The 22,780-nt window shown below is 39.5% G+C and overlaps 2 protein-coding genes across 3 annotated transcripts in view; both read right to left on the bottom strand.

Moving 5' to 3' along the window:
* znhit6 (zinc finger HIT-type containing 6) overlaps positions 1–18,041 on the bottom strand; it is a 49,123-nt gene extending 31,082 nt beyond the window's left edge. For both annotated transcript variants that reach the window (XM_085387359.1, XM_085387358.1), the window contains exons 1-5: positions 17,856–18,041; positions 17,367–17,432; positions 14,577–14,683; positions 14,382–14,467; positions 4,676–4,779 (exon numbers count right to left, since the gene is read on the bottom strand). In XM_085387359.1, coding sequence (XP_085243485.1) covers positions 4,676–4,779; positions 14,382–14,467; positions 14,577–14,683; positions 17,367–17,432; positions 17,856–17,971 — 479 coding nt within the window. In that variant the 5' untranslated portion in view covers positions 17,972–18,041. The remainder of the gene's footprint in view (positions 1–4,675; positions 4,780–14,381; positions 14,468–14,576; positions 14,684–17,366; positions 17,433–17,855) is intronic.
* A 2,550-nt stretch (positions 18,042–20,591) lies between these two features.
* Positions 20,592–22,780, bottom strand: part of col24a1 (collagen type XXIV alpha 1) — an 88,219-nt gene continuing 86,030 nt past the window's right edge. Inside the window, exons 59-60 of the mRNA XM_085387357.1 lie at positions 22,107–22,337; positions 20,592–21,747 (exon numbers count right to left, since the gene is read on the bottom strand). Coding sequence (XP_085243483.1) covers positions 21,601–21,747; positions 22,107–22,337 — 378 coding nt within the window. The 3' untranslated portion in view covers positions 20,592–21,600. The remainder of the gene's footprint in view (positions 21,748–22,106; positions 22,338–22,780) is intronic.

Genomic DNA, 22,780 nt, shown 5'->3' on the forward strand with positions numbered 1-22,780 from the left:
TGGAGGAATACCAGAGCTGCTTAAAACTATCTTAACAATATCTAAAGTTAAGCTTATAACTCCTCAGGAGCCTGCACACTATTGTCACATAATAACATTTAAATTTTAAAATAAAATCTGTAATTTCCATTTCCTGTCATATGAAGTAAACCCAGCAAGTGCTCCAGCTCAGTCGAGCATTTCGTTTACGTTGCATAGCACGTCACCAGCTGCTCATATCTCCTTCTTGTGTGCCTTTTCTGGTTGTCTTTTCTTTTTGCCATCAAATTACAGCTGTGGATCTGTCTATGGACCTTGTCAAATCATCAGTAGAATAACACTTAGTATTATGTTGTTGCTGTTTTACATTCCCAGAGATAACTTTATAACCATCAATTTAACTTCCAATCATGCTACAGCCACACTGAGGAAAACAGTGGTTGGAGACCATGGCATGACCAAAACTTAAGCAAGTGTGCAATGATGTAATTGCTGCAAGACAGTGACTTAACTGCAAAATAACATAGGCACTTGGCAACTTTTTATTTATATATGATTATAACCAGAATACAACCCATTCAGTTGAGTGACCTATTGCAAAGAGATGAGTCACAGACGAAGGAAAGACGAAGGACTGGTTGTACGAAAAGCAGTAACAGACAAGAAGCACCCAGAGTGCAAACCTCAGCCAAAACAGCTCACTTTCTGGGAATCATTTTCTTTTAAGAGAATAGCATTATTTTTTTTATACATTTGTTTTCTTTGTTCTTTTCATATAAACCATAACAAAAATTGTAATGCAATAAAAACAAGCACAAAGTGCAGGCTTTTATTTTGTAGGAGTAGTTCATAGAGAAGAGCGTGGATATTGATTACTATATAATCTATTAAAAATAATAATAATAATAACCAGCCGGTTCCTTCGCTTTTTTCTTGACAACACTTTCTTTAAAAGGCATAACTAGGGCTGCTCAATTAATCGAATTTTAATCTAAATTACAATCTGGGCTTTCAACGATCATTAAAAATGACTGAGCCGATTATTAGCACCTCCCTCGTACTTTACTCTCATGTTGCTCCGTGTGGCAAATCGAGCGCTCCTCTCCGCGTTTCGAACACTTGTTACAACAATTAAGAGGACCCGAGGGAAGCTCGGAAAGCTAAGCAGAAGTTATTTGGAGAGGAGAGTGACTGCCGTTGGTTGAAAAGAGAGGTAAAAAAAACTTCAGTGGTGTGGAAACATTATGGGTTCGCGGAGTCAGACGTGGATCAATAGTGTGTAAACTTTGCTACAGTGTCATAGCTGCACCACAGAGCAACACTGCAAAGTTCACTAAACATAGAGGTTTACATTTTTCATTTATTTCTTATATTGCAAAAATTTGCACTGTTATCAGTATTTGCACACTATTTTATATTATTTTTGACAATCTTTAAAGTCATTATTCAAAACATTGTTATTGTTAAATAAATAATAAAAATCTCAATTGCAGTGAAAATAATCGTGATTATCATTTTTGCCATAGTCGAGCAGCCCTAGGCATAACACATTTTGGGGTCAACTTGAAAGAAAAGGCAGACCCTAAATGTTAAAGTGAGATCAGAGAATATGAAATTTAAGTTTGATGTTATTTGACCTTGAAGCAGTCATATTTGGATCCCCTCCATTCTCCACATGCCCCTATGTTGTCAGTACAAACAATGGCAGTCAGAAAGAGGAAGTTTTAAAGCTCTATATAGCACTGTTATCACTTTGACCTTCAGATCAATCTATGGACCTTGAAGGAGGAGGTCAGAGGTCAAATGTGACACAGAATTGAAATATTTATACTATACTTTCTATATGTTATTAGAATTCATTCTAAACTTTTTGAGCTATCGTGTTTACAGACACATGAGCTGCCAAAATCAACCTCCTTGGTGAAGATAAAAATGCTAAGTAATTTGAATGGACTTTCTTTAACGCAATTTAAAAAAATTAAACAACACAAGATATGCCAAGCATTCAAAATACCTTTATAGTACATTAACTGAGCCTACAGCACATATGGGATACCACTGCTTTTGTCTACAAAGCTATTATGTTATCTTCTACTGTCAATAAGAAACACTTCATTTTGGATTTCACTGTTCAACACCTGTCAATAACTGGGAGCAAATATAGGACCACTCTCACCCAGAAAGCTGGGTTAATTAAGGCTGATTCTCCCAACCCAATATATGGGAAAGTAATACACAGGGCATGAAAACTGCTGCAGCTCATATTACTAATCATCCCAAGCTATTATAGAAATATTTTCAGTTATTACATGCAATAACTGCTTCTGCAATGTGTTGTCCAGTCCACTCAAGTCATCTGTGAGGAAAATTCTCTGACCTGCCAGGCTGAGACTGTAGAACACATAATTCTATCCTAATACAACTACACCCAATGTTCTGCCAAATGTCAGCTACTATCCTCTAAGGACTGGAGTGAGAGGCAGCCTCAAGTTTTTTCTTTACTGTTCTTGCCTTGTTTTTTAAATTAGTCATTGGGTAAGAGGTGGAAAGAAAGTAGCTGCACAGCCATTATTTTGCATACAAACATGTAATCAAAAAGACACGTGCTCCCAAGCTCACCGCATATACATGTACACTCACACGTACACACACCACCACCAGGCATGAAAACCCTCCAGTCAGCTGTATGCCAGTAATGATCCTTCTCTGGCACTGTGAGTGCGTAGCATGAATATGTCGCTAACCAGCTGCACTCACACTGTTCACACATCTGCTTTTTATATTATGTACTTGGTACATTCTGAAACAAATTCTCTCTCAGCCCTTTGCCATTTATTTATTATATACCTTTACCCCAACCCTTGTGTCTATTTGGTAGCCTGTAAATGGTGCAGTGTTGCGGTTAGTTGAAAAATCTAGTGAGACAGTTGGCTGGTGATTCCTCTACTGATGCTAGGCTAACAGGACGATGAAAATATATCATATCTGTATCCTTCAGATAAAAATTTGTGCAAACAAAAAAAACCCTAAAACATCTGACAACTGTTGAACTGAACACACAGAGTATGAAGCTGGAGTCTGCCACAAGAACCTGACAAAGCTGATGTGATGTGCTCACTTAAATCAGCACCTGCAGAACACCAGACACAGACATGACAGAGCAGTCGACTTTACAGATGGAAAAGAGGGTGGTGAAAGGGAAAGTAACAACATAAAACCAGCTGGAGGGAATGACAAAGGTTTCTTTTAGTGGCAATCCTGATTGGCACCTAATGTTGTCCCTGGGCATTTCAAGACTCGTAAAACTTTAATGTGCAGTTCAATAACAATTTCCCCCCCTCTTCCACTTCTTTATTCTTCCACTGTGGGATTAGAGAGCCAGGGCCAAACCTCAAAGAAATTGCAAAATGAGTGGCACAAGGTTGTCCAGGGAGTTAGAATAGCTGCCAAAAATGACAAGACAACCAGCACATTTGAACAAATTTGACCAAAATAAAAAAAACCAAAAAACTAAATACACGCTATTTCTAAAGAAAACAATAAAACCTTCGTGTCTAAATAACTGCAAGTCTGCAATATTAAATAAGCTGAGACTTTTCTGAAAGTCTCCCTGCATGCCATTTGGTTTTGGTTTTCCACTGTGCAAAGCACATCGTACCTGGCAAAAGAGGTACTGCTTCAGTCGAGATTCTAAACCATGTAAGCCAGAACTAAAAGGCAACATGTAAACACTGCAGGCTGCTGACAGGCCAGAAAGAAGCGACATATGTGCAACATAGGATGTGCAACATGGGACATGAAATTACTCAAACCTTCCAGTTTTTTCCTTTTAGCAGTCTTTTTTTCCTCAGTTCCTTCAGCCTTTACAAGGATTTAAAACCATCCTACCATGCCCCTAAACAGGAATGGGTACTATGTAAATTACTGAGTCGAGTTGAGCCGTGTCATGCAATAGAAGCTGGGCAAGAATGGAAAAAATTAACTGCAAGGTGTCCACCAGCATGGACTATGATGCCACTGATTCTCTGCAACAAGCTGGCATATGTGTCTGGCAAGCTCTAACATCATGGTAATCATCTCAGCTCATGTCCCATTTAGTATATTATAAACTCCTTTATTAACGATTTAAAGACTCTCGTGGGGAATGAATCTTTCATACACATGGTTAGAGATTCAGGATTCATCACCATGCACAAGACTGCCATGAGATAAGCGTGTGAAAAGCCAAGTCTAGATAAAACACTTCACGAGAGTGCCATCCTGTGGTAAAGTAAAACAGCACTAATCAGAAGCTTATTTTGCAGCAGATTAAGCAGGGCTTTACCAGAAAACACTAAAGTGCTGTCTTAGACAGTATGTTCAACAGTGCCTGAATGTCTTTGTAAGGCTTTTCATGGTATTCCCCTGAAAGAACTCTAAACACTTATGTTACCTATTAATATCACATTTGTTTGTGTGTCAGCAAGTTTTATTTTCTCTGGACCCTGTATAGGATGTGTGTGGGAAAATCTTCATCCTGTACATCCTTTATTATGGTCAAGATAATGACAGGGCCTTACTTTACAAAATGAAGAAAGTTACTAACTTACCTTAGATATATTCCAAAATACACTGACATTTAACTCCATCCAACAGAATTCAAAATATAACATTAACAATAATGATATTTTCTGCATTTGAGCAGGTGTATGCTTACTTTGTAAGGAAGAAGGTGGAGTTTTCTCTGCTCTTAGAGAAGGTGATGGGGAGGAATCTCAGGGTGATGTTCATCTTCCTGGCATTAGAGGCCAGTTTCTTAGACTGAAGAACAGAAAAATAAAGATGATATAGTTTCATTGCAAAGTTAAATTAATCGTGTCAATCAGCAATAACTATATCATTAATTTATTGCCATTTTAAGCACAAGTAGCAAAAATTATATGTGGTCTTTTTCAATACATTTACAATTTAGAATACAAAATGTAAAGACAAAATAGTCTTTGCAGCCCCATCAGTAGAACAACCCTGTACAGCAGTGACTCCCAAGCAGGGGTACAAGTTCTCCCGTGGTACTTCTGCAGCCAGGATACATGAAGGATGGGAGATGGGAATATATGCCAAATCTATACCAACAGCTGAAACTGTCAACTAATAAGTGTGGGTAATGGTTGGCTAAATACAATAAATATACAATAGGTAAACATTTATGTTAAACTGGTACCGAAACATAATGTATAAACCATACAAAAGATTCACTACATGCCATGAAATGAATAGCTGTCAAAAAAGTATGAATGGATGGATGAACGACTGAAATGATAAGCTGTAGTTAAAATGGTTAAATAACCAAAACCACACAGCTGAAAGAAGTCAAGATAAACAAACGAGTTCCAAAGCACACACCTGACCCTAACCTGTGAGTGACATCTGTATGAACAAGATTGGGAGCCAGTATTTTCTAGTATCCTGATAATTCCCATTAGTTCTACAGTACTGTGGAAAAGTGTTAAACCATTCCTCATTTCTTTATATTTTGGTTCCAAGAAGCTAGCCCTTTTTTTCCATTTACCGTAATTGTCGGGCTATAAGCCGCTACTTTTTGCACAAGCTTTGAACCCTGCGGCTTTTAGTCAGGTGCGGCTTTTCTATGGATTGTCCATGATTTTTGTGATATCGTAAGACGATTTGTTTTGTTTGTTCTGCTGTTGTACGGCACTACGTTGCCTGGCGGAAGGATCGGGGTTCAAGAGTGGTATGTTGGTCACATGTCCATCCGCCAGGCAACATAGTGCCGTACAAGTAGCGCGAAAAACAAACTTCAAAGTAGCGCTACGCGTTCAGCGGGAGTCGTGGATGACCAGCGGCGATAAACTTGCGAAAAGCAAGTTATGCTCAACACCACCAGTGGATTCTGACAGCGTGGAAAAGTGTGAAAACATCCACGATCACCAACGGATTTCGAAGGGCTGGACTGCTGCATGATGAAGAGGAGGACACCGCCACGGCCCTTCTGAGGGTGTTCGACTCTGACACTGACAACGAGGATTTCTTTGGTTTTGAAAGTGACAACGAAGGAAAGAAGCTGAGAGTGGATGACGAAGCCATCCTGAGCCTGTTCGTTTCCGACACTGGAGAAGAGGACTTTGGTGGTTTTAGTGCGCAGGAAGATGGTGGTGAATGACTGACTTTTCTTCTTGTTACAGCCGTGTCACTGCACCTGAGCCTAAAAGGTAGTCCGAATCTATTTTTCTGGTGTGCTGTAGGTTACTGTTATGTACTACATTTGTTACTCATTTATGAAGCACAGCACATGTGCAAATATGTACCCATAACTTGTTTTTCAAAATATTAATAAAAGGGGTGTGTCTCCAAACAGCCATCTCTTTCCTGACAATTCCCTTTGTGCATATTCTCTTACATATGATAAGTCAACATTGAAACACCTGCGGCTTTTGGTCAGGTGCGGCTAATGTATGTACAAAACAGGATTTTCCCCTGATTTTAGCTTGTGCGGCTAATATTCAGGTGCGCTTTGTAGTCCGGGAAATACGGTAGTCATTTTGTTACTAGTGGTCTGCCACCTAATGATAAAACCTAATGATTTGTTCCCATTTTGCAGTGTAATTAAAAAAAATGCCAAAGAAAACACAGCAAAGCAGGAATAAAAATAATATTTTTGCACCAACAAGGTGATTCCCAAATAACACTTAGATGAAAACTTGGCACATCGTACACTGAGGAAAGTGGAAAACAAACGAAGTAGTGGCAGGACTAAAAAAAGCTATGATAAACTGTCCTGGAGAAATATGAAAAAAATCCAACAAGGGCCTGACAGAGGACCTGAAAGACACATCTGGTCCTTCAGTTGGTCCATCTACTCAGGTCTCATGGGGAGGATGAATCCAAATTTGACATTTTTGGTTCAAATTGTAATTATGTATAGAAGAGGGCAAAGGGAGGAGGGGGTACAACAGTGAGAGTTACAGCCATCTGTAAACGGCAGATGCCCTGGCATGGTTTGAGTATCTTGTCTAAACTGATGGAATTATAAACATAGAAAAATATTTTTAACAACTATGCAATGCCATCTGGAGAGCATCCAATTGTCAATGGCTTCATTTTTTTTCTGCATGACAATGATCCCCAACACATTTGGCAATGCAGTAAAATCATACCTGGATAGAAAATCACAATCTGTCATGGACTGGCCTTCCCCAAGCCAAGACCTCAACAAATATTGAAGTGGCTCATCTTGAAAAGAGAACAGAGAACATCCAAAATGGCCTGTATTTGTATAGCGCTTTACTAGCCCCTAAGGACCCCAAAGCACGTTACACATCCAGTCATTCACCCATTCACACCCACATTCACACACTGGTGATGGCAAGCTACATTGTAGCCACAGCCACCCTGGGGCGCACTGACAGAGCTTTGTCCTTCAAAAAGCCTGGAGAACTAATCATGAAGAAACTATGAGAAAGCCTGTCTAAGAGAATTCAGACTATGTTGAATATTAAAGATTGTCATACGTCTGTGAAGGTTCTCAGTCATACAGGTCATCATAGTTTAAGGAGCTTGGAAAGAAAAGCATCTGGACTTTTTAAAGTTTTCTTGAAGACGTTTCATCCAAGAAGCTTCTTTAGTTCTAAGAGCAATTGGTGGACAGTTCCAGATTTTAAACCCTATGGGAGTGTCCCCAAGAGGGTCATGGACCTCCTATTGATCCTCTACCTAATCACATGACCCAAGGTGTGAAATGAGGTGTGGGTCACAATCAGCCAAGCTATCGGGTGAACCCACCTAGCCCCACCCTGCCACGTGATTTACTGAGGTCATATAGCCCAGGATGTGAGTGGGCATTAAGGCCTCTGGGAAGGGATCTCAAAACTGGATTATAGATGGCAGACAGTTGGAGTCGTAAGCCACCGCCTCTGTTCAAAGATGGTCGTTCACAGTGGATTACGAACCTTCACAGACATGCTCGTTAAAGACTGTCATACCAAATACTGCTTATTAGAATCTCATCTCATATAGAGATCGAAAATGTGACGTCAAAACCGCAAAGGATTGTAGGTACGAGTGGCAAGTGGTACTAGCGCACGCAGGCTTTCACAAGAAAACAGTCACACAGCGATAAAAAGAAACACAAAGAATGGCAAGAAGCTGTTGTATTATTAACTGCAAAAGCTCGTCGCATGATAGCCACGGGAAGCCGACGCGTAACGGTTTTTATCTGATTCTGTCGTGGAAGAGAAATTGTTCCAACCATGTTTCCGAAGTAACAAAGAACTGACGGATGGCCTGGATTGCAGTCATTCGAAGACCAAATATAACGTTCCAGCACACTCCAGCTCACATGTTAGTCCGCTCCAAGCATTTCCACAAATGTAAGTCTTCTGTTGTAGTCATTACATAATTTATCATAACATAATTGTTGATGTAGGTTACAAATAAGTCTTATATTGATTTGAATTCGTTGCGCTATGCTGCTTTGTTCACTGTGGCTTTGCGGGCTAATGTTTGTTGTGTTTTGTAGGAAAACCAGCCTACAAAATGCTGGAATGCGATTCAGACTGGGCACCCTCTATCAACCTGGGTCATACAGAGTTTAAAGCTGCTACCACAGCCAGATTTGATCGGTTAAGAGAGAGAGCGAGATCAAAACAGCCACGAAAAGTCCTGCATATATGTGCCCAAGTGTTGTATTGAAGCAATCATGTGATGAATAACTGTTTTCCAGTATGTTGTTTTGATATGGGTTTTTTTTTTTTTTTTTTCCACAGTTGACTTGTTTTTCACCAAAGCAGCTAATAAAGCACAATGGAATACAATTTTGCCTTTTTCTTGTAAGATTCTATAATAGAATAAAACAATAATGCCAGTTATAAATAAAGACAATAAATTGAATGAATTACGAAACACTTATTTTTATTTCTATTGGATCTGAAAATGTTGTGTAATACTACAACCTGAAAAGACAAATAAATTGCGTTGGCCTGTACAGGAGGTAAAGAAAAAAAAATTTAACAACAGCTGTAAAATGGAATAGTCCAAATCACCAAAGTAAACTGGACCTGAGCTTGTTGCAGGGATCTGAAGATACTAAACATTTTGTGAGTGTATGCACTCACACTTGGGACCATATAGTTATAAATATGTGCGTGATGAAAGCTGTGCAGCACGGTAACATCTTTAGTCCACTCTGTATGCTCGTATGGGTCTAACCCTAGGGCTGCTCGATTATGGCAAAAATGATAATCACGATTATTTTCACTGAAATTGAGATCTCGATTATTTGACGATATTTATTTAACAATAACAATGTATTGAATAATGGCTTTAAAGATTGTCATAAAATAGTGTGCAAATACTGATAACAGTGCAAATGTTTGCAATATAAAAAATAAATGAAAAATGTAAACATCTATGTTTAGTGAACTTTGCAGTGTTGCTCTGTGGTGCAGCTACGACACTGTAGCAGAGTTTACACACTATGTCTACTTGATCCACGTCTGACTCCGCGAACCCATAATGTTTCCACACCACTTAAGTTTTTTTTTTTTTTTTTTTTTTTTTACCTCTTTTCAACCAGCGGCAGTCACTCTCCTCTCCAAATAACTTCTGCTTAGCTTTCCGAGCTTCCGCTTCCCTCGGGTCCCCTTAATCAGTGGTCCCCAACCCCCGGGCCTCGGACCGGTACCGGTCCGCGAGTCGTTTGGTACCGGGCCGTGAGAGTTGAGGCTCAGGTGTGAAATGTATAGTTTTCAGGGTTTTTATCGGTTTTCAGCGTTATTTTGTTATCGTTTTTATCGTTTACTCGGTTTTCCTTGGTCTTTTCACGTGTGTTAGTAATAATGTTTTCGGTACCGGTACTAGTTTTATTTTGTCGTATTTATCTGCGGCACCTTAAAGGCCGGTCAATGAAAATATTGTCGGGCATAAACCGGTCCGTGGCGCAAAAAAGGTTGGGGACCGCTGCTCTTAATTGTTGTGACACGTGTTCGAAATGCAGAGAGGTGCGCTCGATTTGCCACACGGAGCAGCGCGAGAGTAAAGTACGAGGGAGGGGCTAATAATCGGCTCAGTCATTTTTAATGATCGTTGAAAGCCCAGATCGTAATCGTGATTAAAATTCGATTAATTGAGCAGCCCTATCTAACCCTTTCACTCCTTTGATTTTTACCTCGTACTTTTTTTGTCTTTCGTCAAGTCTGTCTTTGTACGGACCTGCCGTGTTCTCCTTCGTTTTGTACACAACCGTTTTTGGGGCAAATAAAATGTAAACATGGTGCTGGAAATGCTAGCGCTTGATGCAGTGTTTTGAATTTGCTGCCACTCGTACCTAAAATGCAACGCGTGAAAGTCACGTGGTCTGTCAATCTCTGTTTTCATAGAGAAATATAAAGCAATGAGGGGTCCCTCGAGGCATTATGAAGATCCCAAAGCAAGTAGAACCAAACAGCTAGTAGACTTTAAGAAATATCTCTGCAACATACATCTAACAAAACAGCTGTCAATGAAACAGGAAATGGTGTTGAAGACAGCCTCTATTCCTAGTAAATAACAGATACGTTGGATCCTAGGCTGACCTTCCAGTTCTGTGAAAAAGTCGTTGGGGCAAGGGGGTATTGTCACGGTACAAATACATCCAATTACCAAACATCTGTTTTACGCCAATAACTACAGCTGTGTGAGTTTCATTAGCAATCAAACCAAAGATGGCCTGAACTCCTACTGCCCTCATCTAAATTTGAAAAGACAAGCATTTCCTTTCTGGCTCCTTTATCACTTCAGATTGGCAGTAAGAGACAGTAAAAAAGATTTATTAAAAAGGTGCGGATATACAGGGCCAGTAACAGATTACCGCACTTGCAATGTTCTGGAGAAAAACCCAAATCCCAGAGCTCATCATGCGCCAAGCCTTTATCTTTCCCTGAGAATAAGCCTCATTATTTTGATTGATCTATAACAGCTGAAGCAGTGACTGCTTCCCATAAAAGAACACAAATTACTTCAAGCTATCAAATGCCACTTGAATTGGGCTGCAGTAAAAGAACAGGTAATAGCTGGTATGAAGTATTACACAAAAGAATGTCAGTGGTTTGAAGAAAAAAAAATGTTTAAATTGCGGAACTGCAGCCACAAATTACACAAGCAAAGCAATAAAAGCACAAAGAGAAAAACACTTATGGGATATTGGATATGTCTGATGTGGATCTGACACTATTATTACTTTAAGATGTATATATCATATCGGTACATTCATCGACCATTTTCTTAGGTACACCTGTTGAACTGCGCATTGACCCAAATATATAATCAGTAAATCAAATCACAAGTACAAGGCAACGAAATGCAGTTTGCATCCATCCAGAAGTGCTCTAGCAATAATATAGATATATCACAGAATATGGGTCTATTATAGGTAGAGCTGGGCGATATGAGATTTTTTCATATCACGATATGTTTTTTTCATTTCAGGCGATAACGATATCTATCACGATATAAGCCAAATAACTATATTTGTAAGATTTAAATGTGCCGTTGCTCACAAGTAAAATGTGAAATAATCAGCAGCTTGTTTTTATTTAAATATTTATTTCCCATAATAAGTTCAACAGGGTAGATGTACTTAAGGAACATGAGACTTTTTCAGATAAATAAAGGCAAATATTGCAAACTACACAAAAGGCAGCCGCTAAAGCGTTTAAGTTTCAAAATAGAACAAACGAAACAGACTAAATTGTCAATTCCACTTAGAAACAAAATATTAATTCTAAAAATAAATCTTAGTTTGTTTTACAGAAGAACAGACAAAACTGACTAACTTTTGTCAATATCAAATAAACTGAGAACTAAAAGGAAATTCTCAATCTCTCCTTGTTGTATAGCTTAGCTTTTCAAACAGTTTTAACAGTTACTTTAGTCTGACAAAAGCCGAATGACGAATTAGCGCTTCCAGTCAGAGACTGAGGCTACGTCCACACGTACACGGGTATTTTTGAAAACGGAGATTTTCCGTTTTCGTTTTAAAAAATAATCCCGTCCACACATAAAGGCAGAAATGAAGGAAAACGCTGCTATGAACATGCCAAAGCAGCAGGTGGCGCTAGATTCCTAACCGTGCAGAAATGTTGGCCAATCAGAAGTCTAGAAGCCTCGGTGGGAAAAAGTAAACAAAGCTGGGGCATAGAAGCAGAACCGAGTCGTATGTGTGGAGGGACAGTAACTGTGTGTATATGTAAGCATTTAAACACTGCAGAGAGTAGAATTAACAGTAACAGTATTGTAGAAATTCATTTCACCGAAACAATAATGTGGCGCACAGTGTGACGCATGCACCAGTTTATTGTATTTCCAGACTTGCTTTCGGCACAATTTACAGTGCACGCTACTCTGCTTTTTGTCAGACTTGAAATAGCCGAAATACCTTCACACTACGGAACTTCTATGGCTCTTCCGTTCGACAATCTCTCCGGCATTGGAACCATCATCTGTTTTCTCTTCGGTCACGCTCGGTTGATTTTTCTAGTCGGCACACTCATTTCCTCCATTACGCGCTGGCTGCTTCCCAAACAAACACACGTGCGGCTTGGCACTTGTGCTGTACGTAACAAGTCACGCGACGTGACGCTGCGGCTGTGATTGGTTCGGCTCTGCGCTACTTAGTTTGGATTGGCTGACCTTTTTTTTTTTTACATTTTTTTTAATTTTTTTTTATTTTAAGAGGACAAGAGCGGCGAGGTCCATCGCGATAGCTTAATTTCTCTATCGAGTAAAAGTTATATCGCGATACATATCGTTATCGTTCTATCGCCCAGCTCTAATTATAGGTATGTTACAATGTACAATGGAGGTTATAAATATGGTTAAAAATATGAAAACTATACAGAAATATGAAATATGAAAACTATACAGATTGTAGATATACAATTGCGAGTATTAATAAACAGTTGTAAAAAATATAATTATTGTATTGTACAGTATGATTGTCTATCCAGCATTTCATCTCAATGATCTCAGTTGAGATCATTGAGATGGATATGGATAAATTATGCAGTAGTTAGTTATATAAAGTGCAAGTGGTTGTAAGTTCAATGGTTCAGTGTTATTATTGTATGTATGAGGGTACAGTTGGCCATTTGTTTGTTTTGTCCAATGTGTGTGTGTTCTGTTATGGGCGATCGTGGCTCAAGAGTTGGCAGTTCGTTTTGTAATCGGAAGGTTGCCGGTTCGAGCCCCGGCTCCGACAGTCTCGGTCGTTGTGTCCTTGGGCAAGACACTTCACCTGTTGCCTACTGGTGGTGGTCAGAGGGCCCGGTGGCATCGGTGTCCGGCAGCCTCGCCTCTGCCAGTGCGCCCCAGGGTTCAGTCCCTGCGTTTAATGTGGGTGCGATGTCAGGAGGCATGGTGATGGTGAGGAATATCAAATGAGGATCTTTACATGTGTGTATTGCTGCTGACCATGTGAATTCCTTTTTGAGCCAAGTGTTCCCTGATGGCTTCTGATGGCTGCTTCCAGTAGCATAATGAGCCATGTCACAAAGCTCAAATTATCTCACGCCAATGTCATGATGATGAGTTCACTGTACTCAAATGACCTCCACAGGTCTCAAATCAATAGAACACCTTTGGGATGTGGTGGAACAGGAGATTCTCATCACAGATGTGCAGCAGCTGCCTAATGCTACAAATTATGAATCAGAGTTGGAGGAATGCTTCCATCACCTTGGTTCAATCTGGTACTAGCAAAGTGTATTTAATAGAGTGTCAACTAAGTGTATGTGCTCCACACTTTTAAAGGGTTTTGGCTTTTCTACAAGGTTTCACCAGGGGTCATAAACAGTTCTCCAACAAACTGTGCTTATCTGTTATTCTCCTCATCAGGTAGCTCCACATGTTTGATTTGGCAGATTTTTGACAACTGTCACACTTCCTTATGAAGGGATTTGGGTCTTCTCCCAGATTTAAAAAAGGGATTTTTTTTTTGCTTGTTAGGTAAATATGTAAACCACTACACTATTGAACCAGTCTATTAGGACAAGATGAATAAAGGTATATGGTTCTAGTAAGCACCATTATTTTAAATAGCACACGTCCTCACCAAAGCAACCCACCCTATTTTAATTTATTATACTAACATTTAAAACTCATATTTAAATCTTTTTTATGTTTGTAACATCATAAAACAAATAAAGGTATACATCTCCCCCAAATATTTTATTACTGGGCTTACTCTGAGGGGCAGAACGAGTTGAATTCAGTGGAAATCTAAGCTAGAATGGGCCACAATTATTAGTGTTTGTTACTAAAAACAATACAAGAATTTATCTGTACTCCATTCTGAATTCATGCTCACATATGCCCAAAATTTTAAAACAAAACAACATTCAACACACTAAATCTATCAACACAGGGCTTACTTTGACAGTGACACGAGGAGCCTGGACGAGGTTGTCTCTGGTGGCACCATCAGCAAATCGGCCAGTATCCTCCAGAAACCTGTAATCTACAGTTGAGACAAAGGGCCAATGGTAATTATGAAAATGAGAAAATAGCACATTTCTATGATAACACACATTAATAGAATGACTTATACCAGCAAAGAGGCTGCTCACCACTGAGAAGTGCCATTTCATCAAATTGTGACAGTGTCACAAATGCTGTTTTATTTCTAACGCCACTGCATCCTGAAACTTCCTTGTGCTTCTTCACACACGGCAAGCTACAAAAGATAAACGGACAGTCATGGTAGGCAGTCATTTCCTTATTCAATTCAATTCAATAAAACTTTATTGATCCCAAAGGTTGACCCCGAAGGAAATTGAGTTTAGGTTGGAATGATTAAGCCAGTTCACAAAAAAGGGCACTGTGTGAAATGTAAATAAAAACAGAATGTAGAATTGTGCTAGTCAATGTAAACCATAAATCCTTGCCTGAAAGGGAGCCAAAGAAAAATGTTAAAAACAAACAAACTGTACTGTTTTTTTGTTTTTTAAAATAACCCAAAGGAACATTGGGTAATACTGCCTGACGCGGGATGTTTGACATTTTTAAATAATACAAGATTAAAGATGATTTTGGTAGTCAACTAACCTGTCAATTTCTCTTTGATCATTCAACGATTATTTCAGTATCTCACCTGCTCAACTCTGTGAATCACCCTGTTGTCTCATCCAACAGCAAATTAAAATAGTGACCCAGGGAACACATGAATTCAACTCAAAAGGACCGTCAGAATAAAAGTAAAATAAATACAAATATTAAGTCCAAAATAAGAAGTTTCCAAAGTTTACAGATAAATCAGTTCATGGATTCACAATTGCAGTGGACATGCTCTGGAGTGAGGCTTGCTCTTATCTTTGAGATGATGTTCCCAGCTGCAGCTGATAACCAGGCTAAACATGCTCTCTGTCATGACTTCAAGTGTTGTTTTTGAAAGATCTTAACCCTTTAAAGCTTGTACCATGAAATAATTGCCAGGAAAATCCTAATTTTTCAAAAGAAAAAAAAAAGGAGTATTTATTTAACCTTCTGACGTTAAAAAATACAATAAAAAAAAATCTTAATTTGTATAAATTAGTTTCGATTTGTATCATATTTGCTACACGTTTGGCATTTGTTTAAAAATATATTGTGCAGTTTATTTGGGGTTTTTTGGGAATTGAACTGATGATGCAGAAGTCTTAAAAGCTCATGTATAAAAGGAGATCTACGAGGCGTTGGGGGGTTAAATATAAAAACTTACACTCCTTCACACCAAACACAAAAACCTTGGGATTTCACCTGAGCATGACTAGGCCAGTTTTCGCACTCTTGCTGAAAGACGGATATCTGGCCCAAGTCATACCAGAGACTGTATTCCTAGAAACTATGTAAAAGGAATGCTGAATGATGCCCAAAACAACAGGCAACAATACGAGAGTGGAAAGCACATTTGTTAGCCCCCGTCAGATAAATCTTAAAGAAATGTTTAGCAATATAATTTTTGTACTATTCAGTATTAGAAGGTGAAGTTGTAAATGCTTTAGCATCGACAGAATTCCAAGAATGGGCAACGGACCATTGAGATTTTGTGAGGCATGCTGTTCTGAGGCATGCTGATGCTGGACATGAATCAAAGGAAAGTTCAGAAAGTAAAAACAAAAACACGGCCATCTGTCAGTCATCGATAATATTTATCTGCACGTAAGGGTAGAAGATGTGGAAGATTGTAATTCTTAGGTTACCGGGTATTTTTTCCTCTGTTTTTTAAATAGCGATGGAAAACAAATGGAAGACAGAATTATGCTATCCCAGTGGAGCTTTAACACTACAAACACAAAATTGTCTGTGATGACATTGTAAATGTTATGTCTCTTTTTTTTCCTGCATGAAATCTTGGACCTAATAAATTAATAAAAAAAGATTGTGCGATGTGATTAAATGAACAGTTAACTTCAAAAATGTTGGAACCATTTTCCATCAGTGCAATGGCCAATCTAGAAGGTAGTCATTTCAGCTTTTTGCCAATGACAAAAAGCTGAAACTACCACAGCACTATTAATTGCTTGGCTGAAAAAATGGGAACCTCTGGTGTTATTGGCTATGGGTCAGACTCTGGCAACTAGTTTACAAAGGACTGCCATACACAACCCGCTAACTCTGTCATGAGTTTCTTTGGACAACTTGTCAAAATGTCTGCTTCTCAACTGCACTACCTTAAGGGAAAAGAGGTAATGACAAAGGTTTCAGAATTGGGGGTCCATTCACAGGTGCAATTTGAAATGAAATGATCACAGCCCAAATACAGTTTAGAGTGTCCACCACATACCTCATTAACCATTGAGGAATAAGTGCCATTTCTATATACAGTCAACAGAGTATGAGAGCTGGAGTTAAAATGTGATTGGACCTCACTTATGAATGCTGTCCAGTACACTCATGCATACAGAAGTACTGTTTATTCTATGACAGTATTTAAAACTTAATTGACATAGATGACTTAAGATGCCAAAATCTGTCCTTTTCCATGGATTATTATTATTCCACAGCACCACACTGTGCTCTCTGATAGGTGAAAGCAAACAATGCAACACCAGTGGGACACTTTACAAGGTGAAAATGTGTTGCAGTTTTAAATTACTTCACAATAAGGTCACTTTCTATTCCACTTAAAATATTTGTATATTAACAAATTTTTAAAAGAGTATCAATAAATCAATAACAGCCACATCCTGGAAGAAGGTCATGAAAGAATAAGAGAATAAACTTCTACATTTTGAATTTATAAAGGTCTAAAGAGGTGAAGTCACCCAGTGGTTTACAAAAGCACAATTAGTCCTAACCACATTATGGATAAGCAGCTTCGTTTTTGTGTGTATTTGCTGCTAAGGCTTTAGCACTTAATCAGAGGATATTCATCTCACCTGCAGGAATGAGTAAGGCAGGCTGGACACCTGTACTTGGCCTCCTCTGATCCGCAAACACCACAACTGCAGGACATACAACACGTCAAACTGTGAGTGTGTTTAACAAGTAACGGTGCTCAACACGCACACATAACCTGTAGTTGAGCCAGAAAATGTTTTGTGTGACAAACTTTAGGAGATATACTTAATATATACTAAAAGGTTAAAGTAAGTGTTAATAAACGAAGAAGAAACAGAGTGAAGAGTTTGGCTGTGGTGGTCTCACTTGAAGCTAACTAATAGCCTGCTAACTTCATAACTGCCTAGCATAAACATATTACGATAAGTAGCATCTGGTATGGGACAGCAGATGTATCTGCTACTCGGTTAACAAATATTAGGATTATGCCGACTCTGAGAAGTGAAGCTGAGCAAACAATCTTTACAGCAAACGCAAAATATTGTCCTAGTTTTGTGGCTGAGCTGCAGTCGGTTTAAATCGCTTACCTGGAAAGAGACATCTTTCTTTTCTTCCCTCTCTCCTCTTCTTCGGTGCTGCTATTTTCGACTTTGTTCTCCGCGGATGACATTATGTGTGCTGTTGGAAGAATTACTGCGCTCATAACGGGAGAATTGTAGTTGCACGCGGACGAAACGACACGCCGGGATCAAAACAAATGCTCTTCCGCCCCGGTGCCAGCACGTGGATACAAGTTCCGGTTGGAAAATGTGCTCATTGGCGCCTCTCGGTGTCTGCGCGTCAGAAATGCATCCCATGATCAGCTCGCCAGCACTGTTTTTGTTGTTGTTGTTTGTTTGTTGTTATTTTTGGTCTCTGTGCCTGCCAGTGTATCCAAGCTTAAAATAGATTGAAAATAGACACGGATAATAGAATATGCAAGAAGTAAGAGCAATAATGGGTCGCTGGGCAGGATAGTAGCTACATCAGACCCTCTCACAAGCTCCAGCACTTATTTGAGTTTCTTTTCTCACGAGATTTCTATGTGTGTTTATATAGGCTGTGTTTATTAAAGGAGTGAGTGATATGAATTAAAGAAGATTTCTTTAAGCTGTGTGTGTGTGAACAAGAGGGTACATGCCCATGCACCATATTCAACATCCCTCAAAAAACTGATCAGCAGTTTAGAAAGAAAAGTGAATTCATCCATCCATCGATCTTCTTAATCACTTCTCTAATTGAGGATCGCAGAGAAGCTGGAGTCTATACTACCTGCACTCCCTGAACTGGTCGTCCTATTGTATGACCAAAACATAAAAACAACCATTCATGCTCACATTTGCTCCTTGATTTAGAATAACCACTTAATCTAACATGCATGTCTTTGGACTGTGGGAGGAAACCACAAGAGGCACAAGAGGAAAATGCAAACTCCACACAGAAGGGCCTCAGTAGGCCACTGCATTCGGACGCTATTACTGTGATTAACCGCTGCATCATTGTGAATTAATTGAATTCGTTTTATAAAATGACAGTGTCACTTTTTAAAGTTAAATAAAGACTTTGAAAACTCATCAGATCTTAACTGGGAAAAAAATCGCGCTGGATATTTATACTGATGTGGACTGGGTAAACGAACGAAAGGATGCTATATCAACTGATACCCCAAAAGGTGAAAAAATGACACAGCAGACTAGTCCATTTTGGGGCGTGCTGAAAACATCAGAGCATGCTCCTAATGGCATGACAGATGGTACCCTGGAGGAGCTTCACTCAGATCTGTACATGACTGCGCTGCTGAACAGCGTGAGAAGCAAACTGACAGAACTTCCAGAGCCGTTCTATTGGATTCAGGTCAGGCAAGCGTGGGGGGGCAGGCAATGATGTTGATTCATTCATCTTCCAGGAACTGCCTGCTTCCTCTCACCACATTGTTGTGCACCAGCAGGAAGCCAGGACTCACTGCACCAGTATAGGATCTGACAATGGCTCCAAGGATTTCATCCTAATATCTAATGGCAGATGTGTCGAGATGCCAGACGATGTTACAGGCAGCCTAACACTCTTTACAGTTTCTCCAGACCCTTTTACGTCTGGCAGATGTGTCCAGGGTAAACCTACTCTCAACTGTAAGAAGCATGAGGTGCCAATTCTGGTTTTCTATGGCAAATGCAATTAGGGCTCTACAGTGTTGGGCAGTGAGCACAGAGCCCACGGCAAGATGTCAGGCCACACGCCACCCTCATGAAATCTGTTTCTGATAATTTGGTCAGACATTCACAGCAGTGGCCTGCTGGAGGTCATTTTGTAGCTCTGGCAGTGCTCATCCTATTCCTTCTTGCACAAAGGAGCAGATACAGGTCCTGCTATTGGGTTAAGGGCCTTCTACAACTATTTCATCTTTCTTAGAGAAACAGTCTGTCTCGTGGAATCTCCTCCTTATCTCTTAAGACTGCTGGGAGACACAGAAAACCTTCTGGCATTGGACATATCGATGTGCCATCCTGGAGTTGAAGTACCTGTGCGAGCTCTGTAGGGTCCAGGTATCACCTCATGTAACCAGCAGTGACACAGACCTTGCCAAATGCAAAACTTGTGAAAAAACAAAAGAGACGACGAGGAAAAGAAAACACCTGTGGCCTCCACTTATAAAAACCATTCCTCTTGTGCAGCTCGTCTTATTGTTGCCCCGCTAGTGTGCCTGTTGTTAATTTCATTAACACCAAAGCAGCTGAAACCCCCTCTGCTACTTACCTGACCAGATTAATATCCCAGATTTGATGCTGATTAAAAAGTGTTCCTTTAATATTTTTTAGCAGTGTATTTTTATGGTTGTAACATTAGGGGGGAAATTTTTTACTTAAGTAACACTGGGTGCAGATCTCAACCTGTTATTGTGCACATCTGAAACTGATAATGAGGTATTACTCCACCACTCTTTATAACAAGTATGTCCTTCATTCAAAAAAAAGGTAACAAAACCACATGTGGATAAAATGTCCCATTTATTTGTTTCTAAAATTATTTTTTATTTACACATTTGCATCCAACTTTGTCCTCCACAAACTTTATATAATTACACTTAATTAATGGTAACATAACTTAAGAGTATGATGACTGTTTTCTGTGTTTTTTGATTTTGTCCTCCCGTAGCTGCATTTGACTTCTGAATGAATTTATAAAGCAGTATGATGAACACACAGTCACAGGTGTGCATGCACGCACACGCACACACACACACACTTCAAACATAAATACTCCTCTAGACCGAGCTGTGGTTGACCAAGTAAGCAAGTTCTCTGAGAGTATAACTTACTGTGGTACAGTAATGTGACCAAAAAAATAATAATACCAAATCTAAAAACAAACCAAAAAAAAAAAACCAGGTTATAAATAAACATTGAAGTATGCTGTCAATATATACACAGGAAACGTTGCAGCACCAATGATAGGTTTCCCCTGAGGAAACTACCACATAGTAGGAAAAGCTATGAAAATATGTTGTGTATCAAAAAATGGTTCATAAATTAGAAGTGACCAAATCAACATAAGCATTCAAACAACATAACAAATTCTGATGTAACCGGTACATACAAAACAAAAGGTAAAAATGACTAATTTGACTATTTTTGAAAGCAGGTAGAGGTAGAGTACCATCTGTCAAGATGTACAGGTCCGACTGGATGGGACCGAAGACAAAAACATAATGAAAAACAATATCAAATATAGCCTCTGATTGGACAATGAAATATTTAAAGCACACACATTTTCCATATGCTATTGCACCTTTAGTTAGACAGTGCCCTCTGCAGAGGCCTGGCATGATCCTTTGGATTCGACCCCTTCCAAGGATGGTGTGTTTGGGAGTTGAAGGGGTGGAACATGAGTGAATGGCAGGTTTGAGTTTTGGGTTTTGGACAGGCTGCTGCAATGTGAGGCCCTACCCCCGTCATCAGGAAGTAAAATGGGTCCATATGCAGTGGCCCAATGCACCTTTTGAGTGAAAACTAAACAAATACTTTACACATTGATTAGATAAATATCAGTATACACTGTCCTCTTTGGCATGGGTGTTCCACAGAGACTGATTTCTCCCAGGTAGAGCTGCCTGCCGTTCGATGTTGGGTTTTTGTTAGTCTCACAGTAAGTCCTGCTGAAGCTCTCCAGCAAATGCAACAAGCTCTCAGGGATACAGTCTGCCTTGCTGTGCCAGCATCTCTTTGGTAGGAAATTTTAAAAATCTGCGGATTTAAGTGGTTTATAAAAGTGGCTTCGATGATAGGGATGTTGGTATCAGAGGAAGCAGACTGGACCGATTTCTACGTTTCGCTGACTGTTGATTTGTGAAGTGGGAAATTCCTCTATGTCTACAATTGGTAGCTGACCACTGTCCTGAGTATGGAAGAGGAATCGTGACTGGTGCCAGCTGCCATCTTGGATCTGGAACAGGACAAATGGGGGAGGGGAGCAGATTCTATTTATTTGTGGTAATGACTTTTAGTAAATACAAAAATATATATATCTTTAGGAAGTTCTTTAAAATTCTGCTGTCACCTATTTAATTACAACCAACAATTTATCACCAGCATAAAGAATATATCAGAGCATATCATCAGGATATCAGTTTACATTTTCAAATCAGTCCCAGCAAGTCATAATTTCACGAGACAGTCCTATTGATATGCAGAATTATGTGCGGGTTTCTGTAAGAATAACCACAGAAAATGCTCATGACTAAATCAAACTGCCCTAACGACGAAAACAAAGGCACATTTTTTTTTTTTTAAACACCACATTACCTTGCACTCATCTTGTAGCACATGTGGTTCAAGTAGTGTGTCTTTCTCAAACATCTGTTTGTTCCAGCCACGAAACCGAAGCCTGGTGTTCTCTTTGTGTCCACTGGAGCTGAAGCTGTCTGCGGTGCTGGAGGGTTGAGAACTCAGGCAGTGAAACGTGATGCTTTGGCTAGCCTCACTGCTCAGTAAATGGAGAAACTTCATCTGGACATTTCCTATGTCAAATACCATCTGTTGGAGAGAGAAAGTGCACAGACGGTGTAGATTGTGAACACTATAGCATCATGTCAAAAGGAAAACAAACCAGTTTAGACTTGGAAAAAGAACTGCTGATGCTCACAAAGCAAGAGATGGATATGCAAAGAGCTGGAGTGAGAAGTATCATCAAGAAACTTGGAGACAGCCACACAGTACAGAACAACCCTGTCAATGGAAGGAAGTGAACATTTTCAAAGAATCTGGAAAGAAAACCAGTGAGAGATGTGTCTAAAGACCCCAGAGCAACTGCCAAGACAGCAGTGAGTTACTTAGCCAAGTCAAGAAGTAGTATTTAAGACAGTAACTAGAACCCTGCACAGGAATGGACTAAGAGGTTGGAGACCAAGAAATACTGCACTTCTTCAGAAGAGACACCTTCAAGCTAGAATGAAGTATGCGAAAGACAACCTGGAGAA

Source organism: Rhamphochromis longiceps, linkage group LG17 (genome assembly GCF_057381845.1).
Source record: "Rhamphochromis longiceps isolate RC_006_pf linkage group LG17, R_longiceps_female_GT1.1, whole genome shotgun sequence".
NCBI classification, from domain to species: Eukaryota; Metazoa; Chordata; class Actinopteri; order Cichliformes; family Cichlidae; genus Rhamphochromis; species Rhamphochromis longiceps.